This window comes from Arachis hypogaea, chromosome 1 (assembly GCF_003086295.3).
Source record: "Arachis hypogaea cultivar Tifrunner chromosome 1, arahy.Tifrunner.gnm2.J5K5, whole genome shotgun sequence".
In the NCBI taxonomy this organism is placed as follows: Eukaryota; Viridiplantae; Streptophyta; class Magnoliopsida; order Fabales; family Fabaceae; genus Arachis; species Arachis hypogaea.
In genome coordinates, this window is record NC_092036.1 from 6,207,280 (window position 1) to 6,220,626 (window position 13,347).

Here is a 13,347-nt window from a genome sequence, read left to right on the forward strand (position 1 = left end):
GATTAATGACTATGAATTACTTAATGAATTACTTATTTCTGGGTCTTCTGTTAAGTGCAAGAACCATACAAGGTTCTATTAGATTTTCTTTTGTCATAACATCTCATCTATTTATATCTTTTTCACAAATGAACTATACACTTAAATTTATTCACTAATGGAAGTGCATACTACATATATAGTTATTAGAGCCAGCTCCTGATCCTGTCTTCATATACAGACTCATAGCAGCTTCAAGTATAATCTCATTTTTAAAGAATTTTTACAGGATATATCATTAGCAAAGAGAACATAAAATTCTATTTCTATTTTCTCATTAAATACATAACAATGCTTCATTCACATAACTGATATACAATTACATATATTTTATCCCACCTAATCCACAAGCTACAATCACAATTTCAAAAATAATAACAAACACAGACAACATAATATTCCACATTTTTAATATTCTAATTTCAGCTTCAACTGCACTAATTTTTCATCCTAGAGATATTTTTCAATGGTCTTCACACTAACTGAACTTTCATTTCTGTCAACTATAGCTTCTTCTTCTTCAACATCTGCCCATTTAAAAAAACCACACCATCTCTTACCGATAGTCTACAACACAAAAAATTCAAAAAAATTTGAGAAGAAGAACAGCTACAAAATCAACAAGCATTTGAGAAATAAGACACACAATCAACTTGCAATAATTCAACCAACTCACATTATAGTTAGAGCATCCATAGAATGGTATTTCTGGATTGGAATCCGTCCCATACCACCGAAGAATAAGACGCAATCCACAACCACACCAATACGGAACCTTCCCACCTCTATCACCGTGTGTGTTCTTCACCCAGTCACTATGCGAACGAGCTCTGGTAGAGCTACCTGAGCTTTGGCTGCTGCTTCGCAACATTCTTCTCACCTCTTGGAGACACTCTTCGATTTGGGGAAATTGGAACTTCTAGGTTTTATTTGAAATTTTTAGGGGTTAAATTGAAGCCTTTAAACATTTTGCCACGTCATTTAATTGCTAGGGTGCCAGGTGTCTACCAAAATTGCCAGGTCAGCTCTCCGGTGACGAAAAATGCCCGAAGGACCAAATTGAGACTCGAGGCAAAATTTTAGGATACAATTAGAGTCGATTGAAACCTTGAGGGCTAAATTGAGTTGGGGTCAAATTTCAAAGGCCAATTTGAGTATTAACTCTTCAAATCCCATCTCAGGAGATTTTGCAAAATCTTGCCGGTTGATCGAATTTTGACCCATTTTTATCCTTAAATGGTCAGAATATTAAACTGATTTATGATTTGGTTCGTCGTTTTTGTCGAATCAGTCAGTCCAATCAAGTTCTTATAACTATGATTTTTACTATTTCACTATAATAGTATTTCCGACTTCCGTTATGCAGCTTTCATAGTGCCCTCGTTGGTCCACATCTAAATTTTGACGCGAAGTATTTGTCCATCCAAAAGTGTTGCTATCCTGCGATATCCATGCAGTCGTTATAATAATCCAAGTTTTTGAAAAATTAAATAATGAATTATTTATGATTTATTATTTAACTTAAAAAAATTATTTTTTTTAAATAATTAAATTAAATTTAATAATACTTTAAATTTAAAATTTTTAAATAATTTTTATTATAATGAGATATTTTAAAAAAATAAAAAAAAATTATTATTGTTATTATTATTATTATTATTATTATTATTATTATTATTATTATTATATATAGGAAAGTTTCCAACGAAAACATTTGAGAACAAAAAGAAAAGAAACATGGCTTAATGCATATGTATATATGTATGACGATGACACATGTTCTCTTTCATTCTATTAAACCATGACACCTAATCTTATTACTAAGCAAATTCCCTTCTCTAATTATAAACCACTATCAGCTACCTCATTAGCTAAACTTACTATTCTTAATTTCATTCCTTTGTGCCGAACCATTAAAGAAAGAAAGAAAGGAAATGTGAATCAAATTAAACCTATGGCACCTTAATTAGGATTATTATTCAATGAATAATTTTCTTGGTTCCTTTCATCACCGAACTCAGGAAGAAAGAAATAAGAAAAGGAGAGACCACATGCTTGCATGAAGAAATCGTGATCCACACAAAAAAAATTGGTTTTGATTTCTTGAGATTAGTAACTTCAATAAAAAATTTAATCTGATAAAAGTATTCATATTTTTTTTCTCTATACGATAGGGGTGTGCATGGGTCGGGTGAAACTGGATTTGATGTGACCCAGATCCGACCCAAAATATATACTTGGCCTATTTGTTAGACCCGAACTCGACCCTAAACCTGATGAAACCTATACACTTTCGGGCCACAATTATACCGGGTAAAAACCGAGTGAAAATCGGGCCGTTAACATTATATTACCTTGATACCTTCTTGTAAGTTAGCATGTAAAAATATCCAAATTTCCAAGACTCCAACTATTATTTGACATGGTAAAATTCACTTAAAAAAATATAATAAGAACCAATTTTTCTCTAAAATTAAAGCATAATCATAAATTCATAATCAATACAAATATTGTCTAATAACACCAAATATTTAAATCAATACAAATAACACAAGATTATGCATTAGTCTAAAGTCTTATGCATTTTAAATATAAAACATTAACTTATAGTCTTATATATAATAACTATTAATACAAAATATTAAGGTTTACAATACTTAAATTTCACATAATAATAGCTATCATTCATCATTAATAACACAAAATATTAATTGTGTATGATAACCGGGCCACCGAGCCGATTTCGGGTGACCGAGTTATGACCCGGACCCGACCCGAAATAATGATCGGGTCTATTTTTGAAACCCATACCCGACCCTAGACCCGATGAAATCATACCAAATTAGCCCCAAAAGTGTTCGGGTCCGGGCCGGGTCTTCGGGCCGGGTCGGGTCATGCACACCCCTACTACACGATGACGTTACTTTTGTTTGGTAGAAGCCAACAGTGACGTAGCTCCTCTTTTCTTTTAATTTGGCTAATTGGAGTTTTAGGAGACACAGACAATTTCTGACATTTTTCTCTTCAGCAGCTCGGTTAGAAAGCTTCCCCAGAATTTTCGTTGATTCTGATTTTATATGGAAGTAGATTTTTTTTAATTATAAATTTTTAATTCATGAATACTCAAAAGCTTAATGAGTAATTACAAATAATTTATGATTGCCTGAAATGGTTGAATGACGAATTTGTGTTGAATTTGTGACTGTGAAAATAATTGAATTTGATGAATATGTGTTTTTTATTTCTTGAATGTTTGAGAATGCTAAAGATTCTGATTTATAGCTGATTGTGATGAGAATTGTCGAAACTGTGGCTATAAATAAATTATGTGTATGTTTTGGTAAAATGATATAAAAATTGAGAATAATGTATGGATTGAGATAAGTTAAGGAATGATAAAAATGAGGGAGCCGTGAAGGTGGTGAAGTATATTTTAAAGAGAAGTTCTGCTAAGTTCTTGTAAAAATATATGAAAAAGTGATTTTATTTTGGAAATCTGATTTACAAGCTTATTTTGAGAAATAATTCTATGTTAGAAAAAAATTTGGTTTATATATTTACTCATAATTGAGAAAAAAAATTTTGTATTAAAAAAATAATTTATTGAAAGTGATCTTTAATAATTAAAAATGGATTTATAATTTTAAATTTGATTTCTTTGAATTATTAAGAAGGGTTTTTGAGAATTGAAGATAGTTTGGTAGGGATCTTTGAAGGGTGGCAAAGTCCGAATTTTAGAGGAAATACTGTAGAAACTTTTATAAAACTTCAAGGCTTGTTTAAAGCATTATTTAAAAGAAATTTTGATTTAAGAATCGTATTAATGGATTTCGATTTGTTAAGAAAAGATTCTTGTTTTCAGTTCGATTTATTAAAAGAATATAATATTTTAAGTTCAATTTATTGAAAAAAGATTTTGTTTTAAGTTAAGAATTTGAGTTTGATTTATTAAGAAAGTGACTTTTATCTTGATCAAAAGTTAAAGAAGTTTGGATATTTAGAATTTAAAGGTTTTGATACTAAAATTGAAAGTATACCTATGAAGTGATGTGGAGGTAAGAGTAATTGATTATTTGGTAATACGGAGGTATATATAATTAAGCGGTGATGCGGATATACGTTTAATAATATAAGTAATGCGGAGGTATGTGTATGTAATTAGTGATGTGGAAACATAATAAAGAAGAATAAAATGAGAAGTCATGTATGAAGGAGATAGCCTAAAATTGTTAATGCGGGAATGTCCGCCTAACTGATAGCATATTGTATGTTGAACGGGTCTTTGTGCCAAATTGCTAATGCGAAAGTACCCGCCTAACTGATAACTTGAGGTTGCTAATGCGGAAATGTTCGCCTAACTGATAGCCTGTTTCTATTATGATGCCAAGATATTCTAACTGACATGGGTTCGTCCATGATGATAATTGTGCCTAACTGACACGGTAAAGAAATCATATTCGGAGTTCGCCCCGAGTAACGTCGGATTGTAGGTAGACAACCGACGCGTGAGCTCATAGCCTGCTTATGACAGACATGCATCATATTGTTTGCGCATTTGCATTTTGGTTGTGTTTTGCTTGTTGTATTTTCTCTGTGATTGTGCTGGTTGTCTTATTCTGCCTTGCTTGTGTGTTCAATTGAATCTCTGGTACTATTGATTTATGTACTGAAGTAATTAAGAATTAATGTTGTAAATGAGTTTTATTTTAAGTTAAAAAATTTTAAAGAAAGCAATTAATTGTCTAAAGTAAAATTTAAAAGTATTTTCAAAGGCTTGATAAAAGAATAATTTTATCGAGTAAAGTCAATTATTTGCATTTCGTTCATTATTTTTAAAAGTCAATTATTCGCATTTCGTTTATTATTTTTACGGCATTCACTTTTCTTATTGAGTACATGTGAGGACGATATTCTTACCCCTACAGATTTCTCTTTCAGCAACAGGTTCAGGAATCATTAACACGGAGGCGCGACTGAACATCAGAGCTTTATGTATATATGCATCCGTATTTTTTGTATTTGGTTTAATCTTAAACTTTTTCCTCGCTATTTATTGTCTTTAATTTTTTTTTAGAGGGTTACGAATTGTATTTGAGAATTTTGGAATAAGTCTATGTAAATAATGCTATGTGAATATATATGTTTTTGTGATTAAAAGGTTTAAAGTAAAGACCTTTCTTTTTTTTTATTAAAATTCTGATTCGTATTCGCAAAAACTCAATATTAAATAAAGATGGTATAAAATAAAAAAGGTATTATATTATGAGGTGCTAAAAGTTAGGATGTTACATTATGGTATCAGAGCAGTTCATTCCTGTTAGAGCCTTGGGAATAGACTGACTATACGTCACTGCATACTCTGAGTGTTTGTCATGCAGTAGGACTTGTCCTAATGACAAGAGTTTGAGTTTCAAATGCATGACTGTCTATTGATTAATGCTGTTAGTCGACCGTTGCATACCTCATAATATCAAGTCTGGCCAACTTAACACTGATGATTTGTGTATACGGAAACACTAATGGATTGTCATAAATGAAGTAGAATTAATAGGTGATGTGAATCATGAAGTTACATTTTAAGGATTAAATTCAATTCGGTGTATACTCTCTATTCGTGAAATGTGACTTGGTGCCACCTCTTCTTTCAATATTTTTATTGGAATTCTTTGTTTTGGATTTTCCTTCTTAAGATGTGATTTGATTACTTTTTTCATCCATATCTTATTATTTCTGTATATCTTTGTTTGCCTATAAATTTAATTGCCTACCTGACTTCATCGCACATTCATCATCACAATGTACTTTTCTTTAATAATATGAACATGTTAATGAATTTAGGATGATGATTATAAACTAGGGCATGCCCTTGATTAAATTCTCAATCTCATAGGTAAATTTGACATAATTCTATGAATGCGAGAGAAGGAAAAGCAAAGAACATATGCTTATATCAAAATTGTGTAGCAGGATTCTTTTATAGAATAGGGAAATCAAAGTTCTAGCCATATGTATATTCTTTCATTCTCATATACACCAAGTATCCTCAACTCTCCTTTACCAAATAGAAAGTTAAAGAGGACTCTTGTTCCTAAGACTAAGAAGTTACACCAATCTAATATTTATATGGAGGGAAAGCATCTACAATAAACTTCATCTTTCGTATACTTTTTAGAATAATATTTCAATTTTTTGTAATTATTTTTATTTTGTACAAATAACTTTTTGAAAAAAAATTGGTCTTGGAATATTAAAAGTAAAAATGTATTATTACTAACTCTTAAAGTAATAAAATAATATGGAATAACAGACTCAAATATGGTTGATCTGTGATGAATAATTACTGAATACTTATAAGTTATTACTATATTTAATTATTGTGTAAAATTAATATTTAATAACACCTTATTGTATACACCAAATTTTTTTGCTACTTGAAGTTCCTTCATTATGGTACCTTTTTTTTTCCCCTTAATTATGGTACCTTTTATCTTTACCACACTCAGCACTTGAAAACCACAAGTTACACAACACAAGCCCAAACTTAGAAATAGTAGGACCCCATTTTTAAAGAAAGCCTTTATGTGTTGGTGGATTAGGTAAAAATGTAAAATTACTTTTTTGAGTTTTATACGTCTACGTCAGATATATTTTGAATATGATATTCATTCGGAATTGTCAATATGCTGATTTTCATATTTAATCATGTTTAAATAAAAATAAAAAAATTAGATATATTTAGACACACATAAATATTATTACGTACTAATATATTAAATTTTATTATTAATATATATTTTTAAAATAAATTTAGATATATATTATTATTTATTAAATAAAAAATTATTATAAATATTTTATATAATTAAAAAAATATTAAAATAATTAAAAAATAATTTATATTCATGTGTCTTATAAAAATTAAAAAATTGTGTAAAGGTAGTATTTTAAAGATCTAATTCAGCCACTCACATGCACATAACCCCACCAATTTTTCCAAACTCCAGAGACCAACACCCTTTGTGTGTAGCTGTATATATATTATTCAAAACACTCCAAATATCTTTCTTCCCTCTTCCTCCATTATCTTTCTTTCTCTCCTCCTCTGTCTGAACCTTTTGGCTCTTTCTATACCCTTTTTCTTCCTCCTTTCCTCTCCATCTCCCTCTTCCTTTTAAGATTCTCAAATGGCACTTCAATCTCCAGCATCTCTTCTTCATTTCCTTGTCCTCTTCATCACAACACTTTCCCTTCACTCTAATCTGTCTTTCTCAGCTTTGCTACTAAGTTTAAGGCATCACCATCAGCACTTAAAGAGTGAGAGACCAATGATTCATGCAAACCAAAGCAACTGTGCATTGTTTGTTGGAAACTGGGTTCATGATGATTCATACCCTCTTTACCAATCTTCAAGCTGCCCCATGATTGATCCTCAGTTCAACTGCCAATTGTATGGTAGACCTGATTCTGATTACCTCAAATACAGATGGAGGCCCCTCAATTGTGATCTTCCAAGGTAACATACAATATCAGTGTTCTAAAGATACCATTTTTATGTTTTTAATTTATATATTCTCACAGCAAAACTAGGAGCTTAGTGTTTTGAAGTTGCCCATTTTGTTCTGTTATATCTTTTTATGTTTTCACTGCAAAACCATAAAATTAATGTTTTAAAGTTATTATTTTTATGTTGTATCTTCATATATTTTCACTGTAAAACCAGAAGACTATTATTCTAAAGATACCCATTTTGTTATTTATTTTTATTTTTGTGTATATTTTTCACTGCAAAACCAGAAGTCTAGTGTTTGAAAGATACCATTTTTATAATATTTTTTGTGTATTTTTCTTGCAAAACCAGAAGACTAGTGCCTTAAAGTTGCCATTTTTAATTCTGAATTCTCAGTCTTTTCTCAATGCATGTTTGTGAATTTAAGAAAAGAATGTGCTATCCCTCTCTGAATGGTTTTGTAGCATGTTGTTGTTGTTGTTGGTAGGTTCAATGGAGGTGAATTTCTGATGCAAATGAGAGGGAAAACAGTGTTGTTTGTGGGTGATTCACTTGGGCATAACCAGTGGGAATCATTGATCTGTATGCTATACACTGCAGTTCCTCAGTCTCAGTCTCAAACCCAGATGGTTAAGGGAGAGCCTCTCTCAACCTTCAGATTCTTGGTCAGTCTCATGAAACTTCTTAACATTATTTCCAATGTTGTCCCTCGAGATTTGAAAATGGCAAATTCGTCCTCACTGTTTGTAAAAGAGTGATATGTTAGTCCTTTCTTGAAAAACTATGAAAAATCATATCACTTTTTCTGTACACGTCTTTTGTACACTTTTTTTTATGGTATAAAAGACAAATATTTTATCTTTTCTCACTTCTTATCAGTCATTTTTAATACCAAAAGTGGAAGATATACAAGAGAGTTGTACACAAAAGTGGTGTATAAGCATTTTTCAAAAACTATTATGTCCTCATTTTTATTGGAATGGTGAGGAATTAACTTGTGTGTTGAGATATTGTCATTTTCAAATTGTAAGGGACTATTTTGTCATATTGGAGTTTTCGTTGTGATAAAACTGTAGGATTATTCGTTTGATCCATGTAGCCGATTCCATCTAGTAAGGCAAGACCCTTGTTGTTTTTGATGATGTTTAGTTACGTATTTCATTGAGTAATGTTATTCGAATCGACCAATGTGTAGAAGACAACAAACAAAATATAAGAATAGAAAATAAGAGTTTGGTTATGGGAGTGGGATCTACACCAAAATCTTAGCTGGAATGAGTGTTGATACAAAGTACAATGTTTGGATGTTCAACAAATATATTTTCTAGTCTTTTTGGCAAAAGAAGATTTCAATTTTAGTTCACAAGGGAAAAAGAGAGTCAGCAAGTTGAATTTTTTTTCCAGCTGCAGAAACAGTTGATGTTCTTTGTTAAGTTCCATTGGATTTGAGAGGGGGATGGGGTTCATGATATTTTCAATAGGACAAGGAATCTGTTGGGAAAAGTTGTCAATGAAAGTGTGAATGGGACCCAAAAAGTACTGTTAAGCATTATAATTTGGGCTAGTTGAAGCAAACTGGAACTGATTCATCTTCATTATGCCTTTTGGCCTTTTGGGAATAAGAAATTAATTCAATGTTGTTTTAGCACTAAGCTAAATTATAGGGTAAATATTCAAATTGGTCTCCGAAAAAAATTTTATATCGAACATTTTGGCTCCCAAAAAATTTTTATTCTCTAGAAGTTTTCGAAAATTACTATCATCAGAAAAATTGTTCCCTTCTTTATTTTCAATCAAATTTTTAATATGCGTGGTGGACGTCCTTAACAAATTTTATTATAAGACAATTAAATTAAAAAATATCACTCTTACTCCCCTTCAAAACTATCAATCTATTTGACGATTTCTAGAGAATAAAAATTTGTTGGGGACTAAAGTATCTGATTTGAAATTCCTTAAGGACCAATTTGGATGTTTATTCTAAATTATATTATGAGTTTTTGTAGAATAATAAACCGTTACTATTTAAAGGGCGAAAGGCAGAGGAAGACCTAAGAAGACCATCCATGAGGTGGTCAAACGAGATCTACATGTAAACGGTCTCTCTGTAGACATGATACATGACAGAGCACAATGGCGTCGTTTGATTCATGTAGCCGACCCCACTTAGTGGGACAAGGCTTTGTTGTTTTTTTTTTTTTTTTTTTTTACTCTTACACGGGTTACCATGTTCATACTTTTGTCAGCATCATAAAAGCACGTTTATAGAATTGTTTTGGCATTAAAAGTTGCATTTTACAGCTGCAAAAAGAGAGGGTGGTCCTAAATGAGTTTTGATATGGTATGTGCAGGACTATGGTGTAACCATTTCGTTTTATAAATCTCCATTTTTGGTTGAGGTTGATGTGGTGCAAGGGAAGAGGATTCTCAGAGTTGAGGAGGTTGATGGCAATGGCGATCCATGGAGGAATGCCGATGTGATTTCTTTTAACACCGGACATTGGTGGACTCATGAAGGCTCTCTTCAAGGGTAGGGAAAACAACCTCTTCCTCTTTTATTTTGTTTTAGAGAATTAGACATTGTTCATCAAAAAATCTAAACAATGCTTATCTTTCTAATTTCTTTTTACCTAAAATTTTTATGTAGTTTAAGTTTGCATTGGTGATTTTTGAAAGAGAATTAATGTTTTCTTTTTTAATTTGTTTAATTGGTTAAAGCATTGAATTTTAGAATTGCGAGTAAACATAAAATGGTTAAAATGGTGATTTTTTTATGTTTAAGATTACAATTTTTTTTTATAAAAATCATACAAAAATTAAGTTTTCAATATATTTGTTGTATATTTATTAAAGTAAAATATTTAAAAATTTGTCAATAGTAATCTTAATATTTGTCTCTATCCAAAGACACATGTTAACTAAATCTTATTTAATATCAATTTAAGAGTAATTTGGTATTGTGAATTTAGCTAATATATATCTTAAGAACACAAATTAAAGTTATAAATTAAAAAAGCTCTCATAAAAAAGTATAAAACTGAGTTTTTAATATATTTATTATGTATTTATTAATATAAAAAATTTAGAAACTTCTATTAATAATAATAATCTTAATCCGTACCCGGATATCTAAACCCTTATTATTAATATTAAGTGCAGATGGGATTACATAGAATTAGGAGGGAAATACTATCCAAACATGGATCGTTTGGCAGCTTTGGAAAGAGGACTAAGAACATGGGCTAATTGGGTGGAAACTAATATTGACAGAACCAGAACCAAAGTATTCTTCTTGGGAATTTCTCCTACTCACACCAAGTAAGTACCCTCTTACTCTCTCACTTCTTTCTATGTCTTTGTTATTGACTTCAACTTCTCTCTCTTACATTATTGTATGTGTGTCAGTTTTCTTGTCTTTGGGTTGGCATTTTCAATACTTAGATTTTTTTTTGTTTGGAGGTTGTCTACGGTATTCTCTAGTTGACTAGTTCGACAGGTCAATGATTAATCTGTCGCGAATTTGAGTTCCATTTAAGGGTTTGTCGCTGGCGAATTGTTACATGTACAAGACATAATTCGAACCCTGACACTTGTTTAAGCAGACGAGTGAGTTGATCACTCGACTAACTTAAGTTGATTCAATACCTAGATATTTTACTTACGGCTGAAGGAATTCGTGGGCGTTTTTTTGTCGCTTGGTCCAATCTATCTTTATCACTCACACACACTCACTAGTCATATGATAATGGTAAGCAATAATTTTTCGAACAAGTTAAATAATTAAATGCTTGGAATTACGTTATTTGAAAATGTTATATCAAAAAATGTTACTTTTTAGCAACATTTGTCCCAAACTAACCAATACGGATATCTTGTTTAATAGTCTATATTAATACAAAATAATACATTTTGTTCAAAGTTAATTACTATATAATATATATAAAAAGAATTTCAAAATGGGAAGGTACCTTTTGTCGCCTTCATGGCCACTCATGTGACATGAAGTGCTGGATCGTGTTGTTTTGATACAATGTCCTCAAAAAAGTTAAAAATTATTTTCTTTTTCTATTGAAAATCTTGTCGGTGAAACAAAACACTTGCATCATCCAATGAATATGACTTATAAATACAAAAACCGCGTTTTTATATATATATATAAAATATATTATATATATTTTGATTGCCATAGTATTTCCCAATTTGACAGGTCGAGGATCTGAGCTTCATTTATATAAACATGTTACCTCTATTAATTCATTTTTAATTAATTAAATGTATATAGCAATGATAAATGTGAAGTTCGGGAAAATGATAACTACATTTATTTCAATTAAAAGGTTTTGGATTAACTTGTTACAAATAACAATTTTTATGAATTATATATGACAAATAGTATTTTGAAAAAGAAAGTTATGCACCGAATTTTTTTCATATTATTATTATATGTATAGTAGAAGTACATATTAAAATTTAAAAAATAATTGTTAGTGGCTGTCTCTCTCGAGCCACCCCATTTGATTCAAAGCATATTTAAATGTCATAATGTCGATGTAGCTTTTTTTATTTTATTTTATTTTATTTTATTATTTGTTTATTGATTCAAAATGTTGCACAATTTTTGTTATTAGAGGGTTTTGACTTATAAAGCTATTAAGCTCTCTCATAGGCATATGAAGGAACATTCACTATAAAAAAAAATTTCTTTAATGTTTCATTTATTTTGTCACCTTCCATTCATTAATATTTATATTTGTAAATAAAAAAAGTCTTTGGATGAATCTCATAACATGTCTTTAATGTGATTACCTATTTGTCAAACAAAAAATAGGACATGCATGATGCAACCACATTACTAGCCTAAAATTCTCATCTCCCACTTACTTTCTTTTTTTTTTCAAATATTGTTTAAAAAAAAAACATGCATTCTTATTTATCATTATAACCAGTGCTAAAGAAACTTATTAATAATGTGCAGCCCAAATGAATGGAACAATGGAGTAACAGGAGTGACAAGAAAGAGTTGCTATGGCGAAACAGAACCAATAAGTGCAACATCAGCCACTGCATACCCAGGTGCTGAATATCCTGAGCAAATGAAGGTTATTGACATGGTCTTAAGAGACATGAAGAATCCACCTTCCCTTTTGGACATAACATTGTTATCCGCATTTCGAAAAGACGGCCACCCTTCTATCTACACCGGCGATTTGAGCCCTCAGCAACGGTCTAATCCTCTTTACTCCGATTGCAGCCACTGGTGCCTCCCCGGCCTGCCAGATACTTGGAACGAATTGTTCTACACTGCTTTGTTCTACTAAACATTTTTCAGCCGAAACCACGAAAAACCATAACAGGTATCCTTCACAGGAGGCAATGCCGTTCGAGTTGAGAATATCTGCATCTTTCTGGGGTTGGCTCTTCGGATGAGAATGTTTTCCGGCGCACAAGACTCGGAGCTTGGAGCCGAGACCCCGATTAAGACGAGAATCGAGCATGTACTACTTGAATCAGCCCTGGTGGTTAACTAAATTAGTTATATATGTTTTAGAAGCTTAATGATTAACAATACATTTTCCTTAGCTTCATTTTTTTCTTTTTAAAACTTTTAAATTTGTAGGTAAATGCCATTTATTTGGATGGTTGCATGATGGATAACTGTTTAATCTGTACAGATATTCTAGTGAAATGAGATAATTCTTTTTTCTTCATTATTCTATATTTCTATTCTGTTAGTGTAAAGAGAAAATCTCAGCATAAAAAAAAAGAAATTCAAGTGCTTCATTGCACCGTTATGATGAAAA

At 31.0% G+C, this 13,347-nt stretch overlaps 1 protein-coding gene across 1 annotated transcript; it reads left to right on the top strand.

The window, feature by feature from the left end:
* The first annotated feature begins 7,046 nt into the window (after window positions 1-7,046).
* Window positions 7,047-13,257, top strand: LOC112792434 (protein PMR5). The gene is made up of 5 exons (XM_025835680.3): window positions 7,047-7,552; window positions 8,034-8,211; window positions 9,898-10,076; window positions 10,706-10,864; window positions 12,522-13,257. Exons 1-5 carry the CDS (start codon window positions 7,224-7,226, stop codon window positions 12,862-12,864), a joined length of 1,188 nt encoding a protein of 395 aa, XP_025691465.1. The 5' UTR covers window positions 7,047-7,223; the 3' UTR covers window positions 12,865-13,257.
* The last annotated feature ends 90 nt before the right edge of the window (window positions 13,258-13,347 follow it).

Excerpts from the sequence above, each read along its gene's own strand:
- LOC112792434 (XM_025835680.3), top strand. The coding sequence starts at position 7,224 with ATGGCACTTCAATCTCCAGCATCTCTTCTTCATTTCCTTGTCCTCTTC. Across the intron at positions 8,212-9,897 it reads TCTCAACCTTCAGATTCTTG|GACTATGGTGTAACCATTTC; the intron begins GTCAGTCTCATG and ends TGGTATGTGCAG. Across the intron at positions 10,865-12,521 it reads ATTTCTCCTACTCACACCAA|CCCAAATGAATGGAACAATG; the intron begins GTAAGTACCCTC and ends AATAATGTGCAG.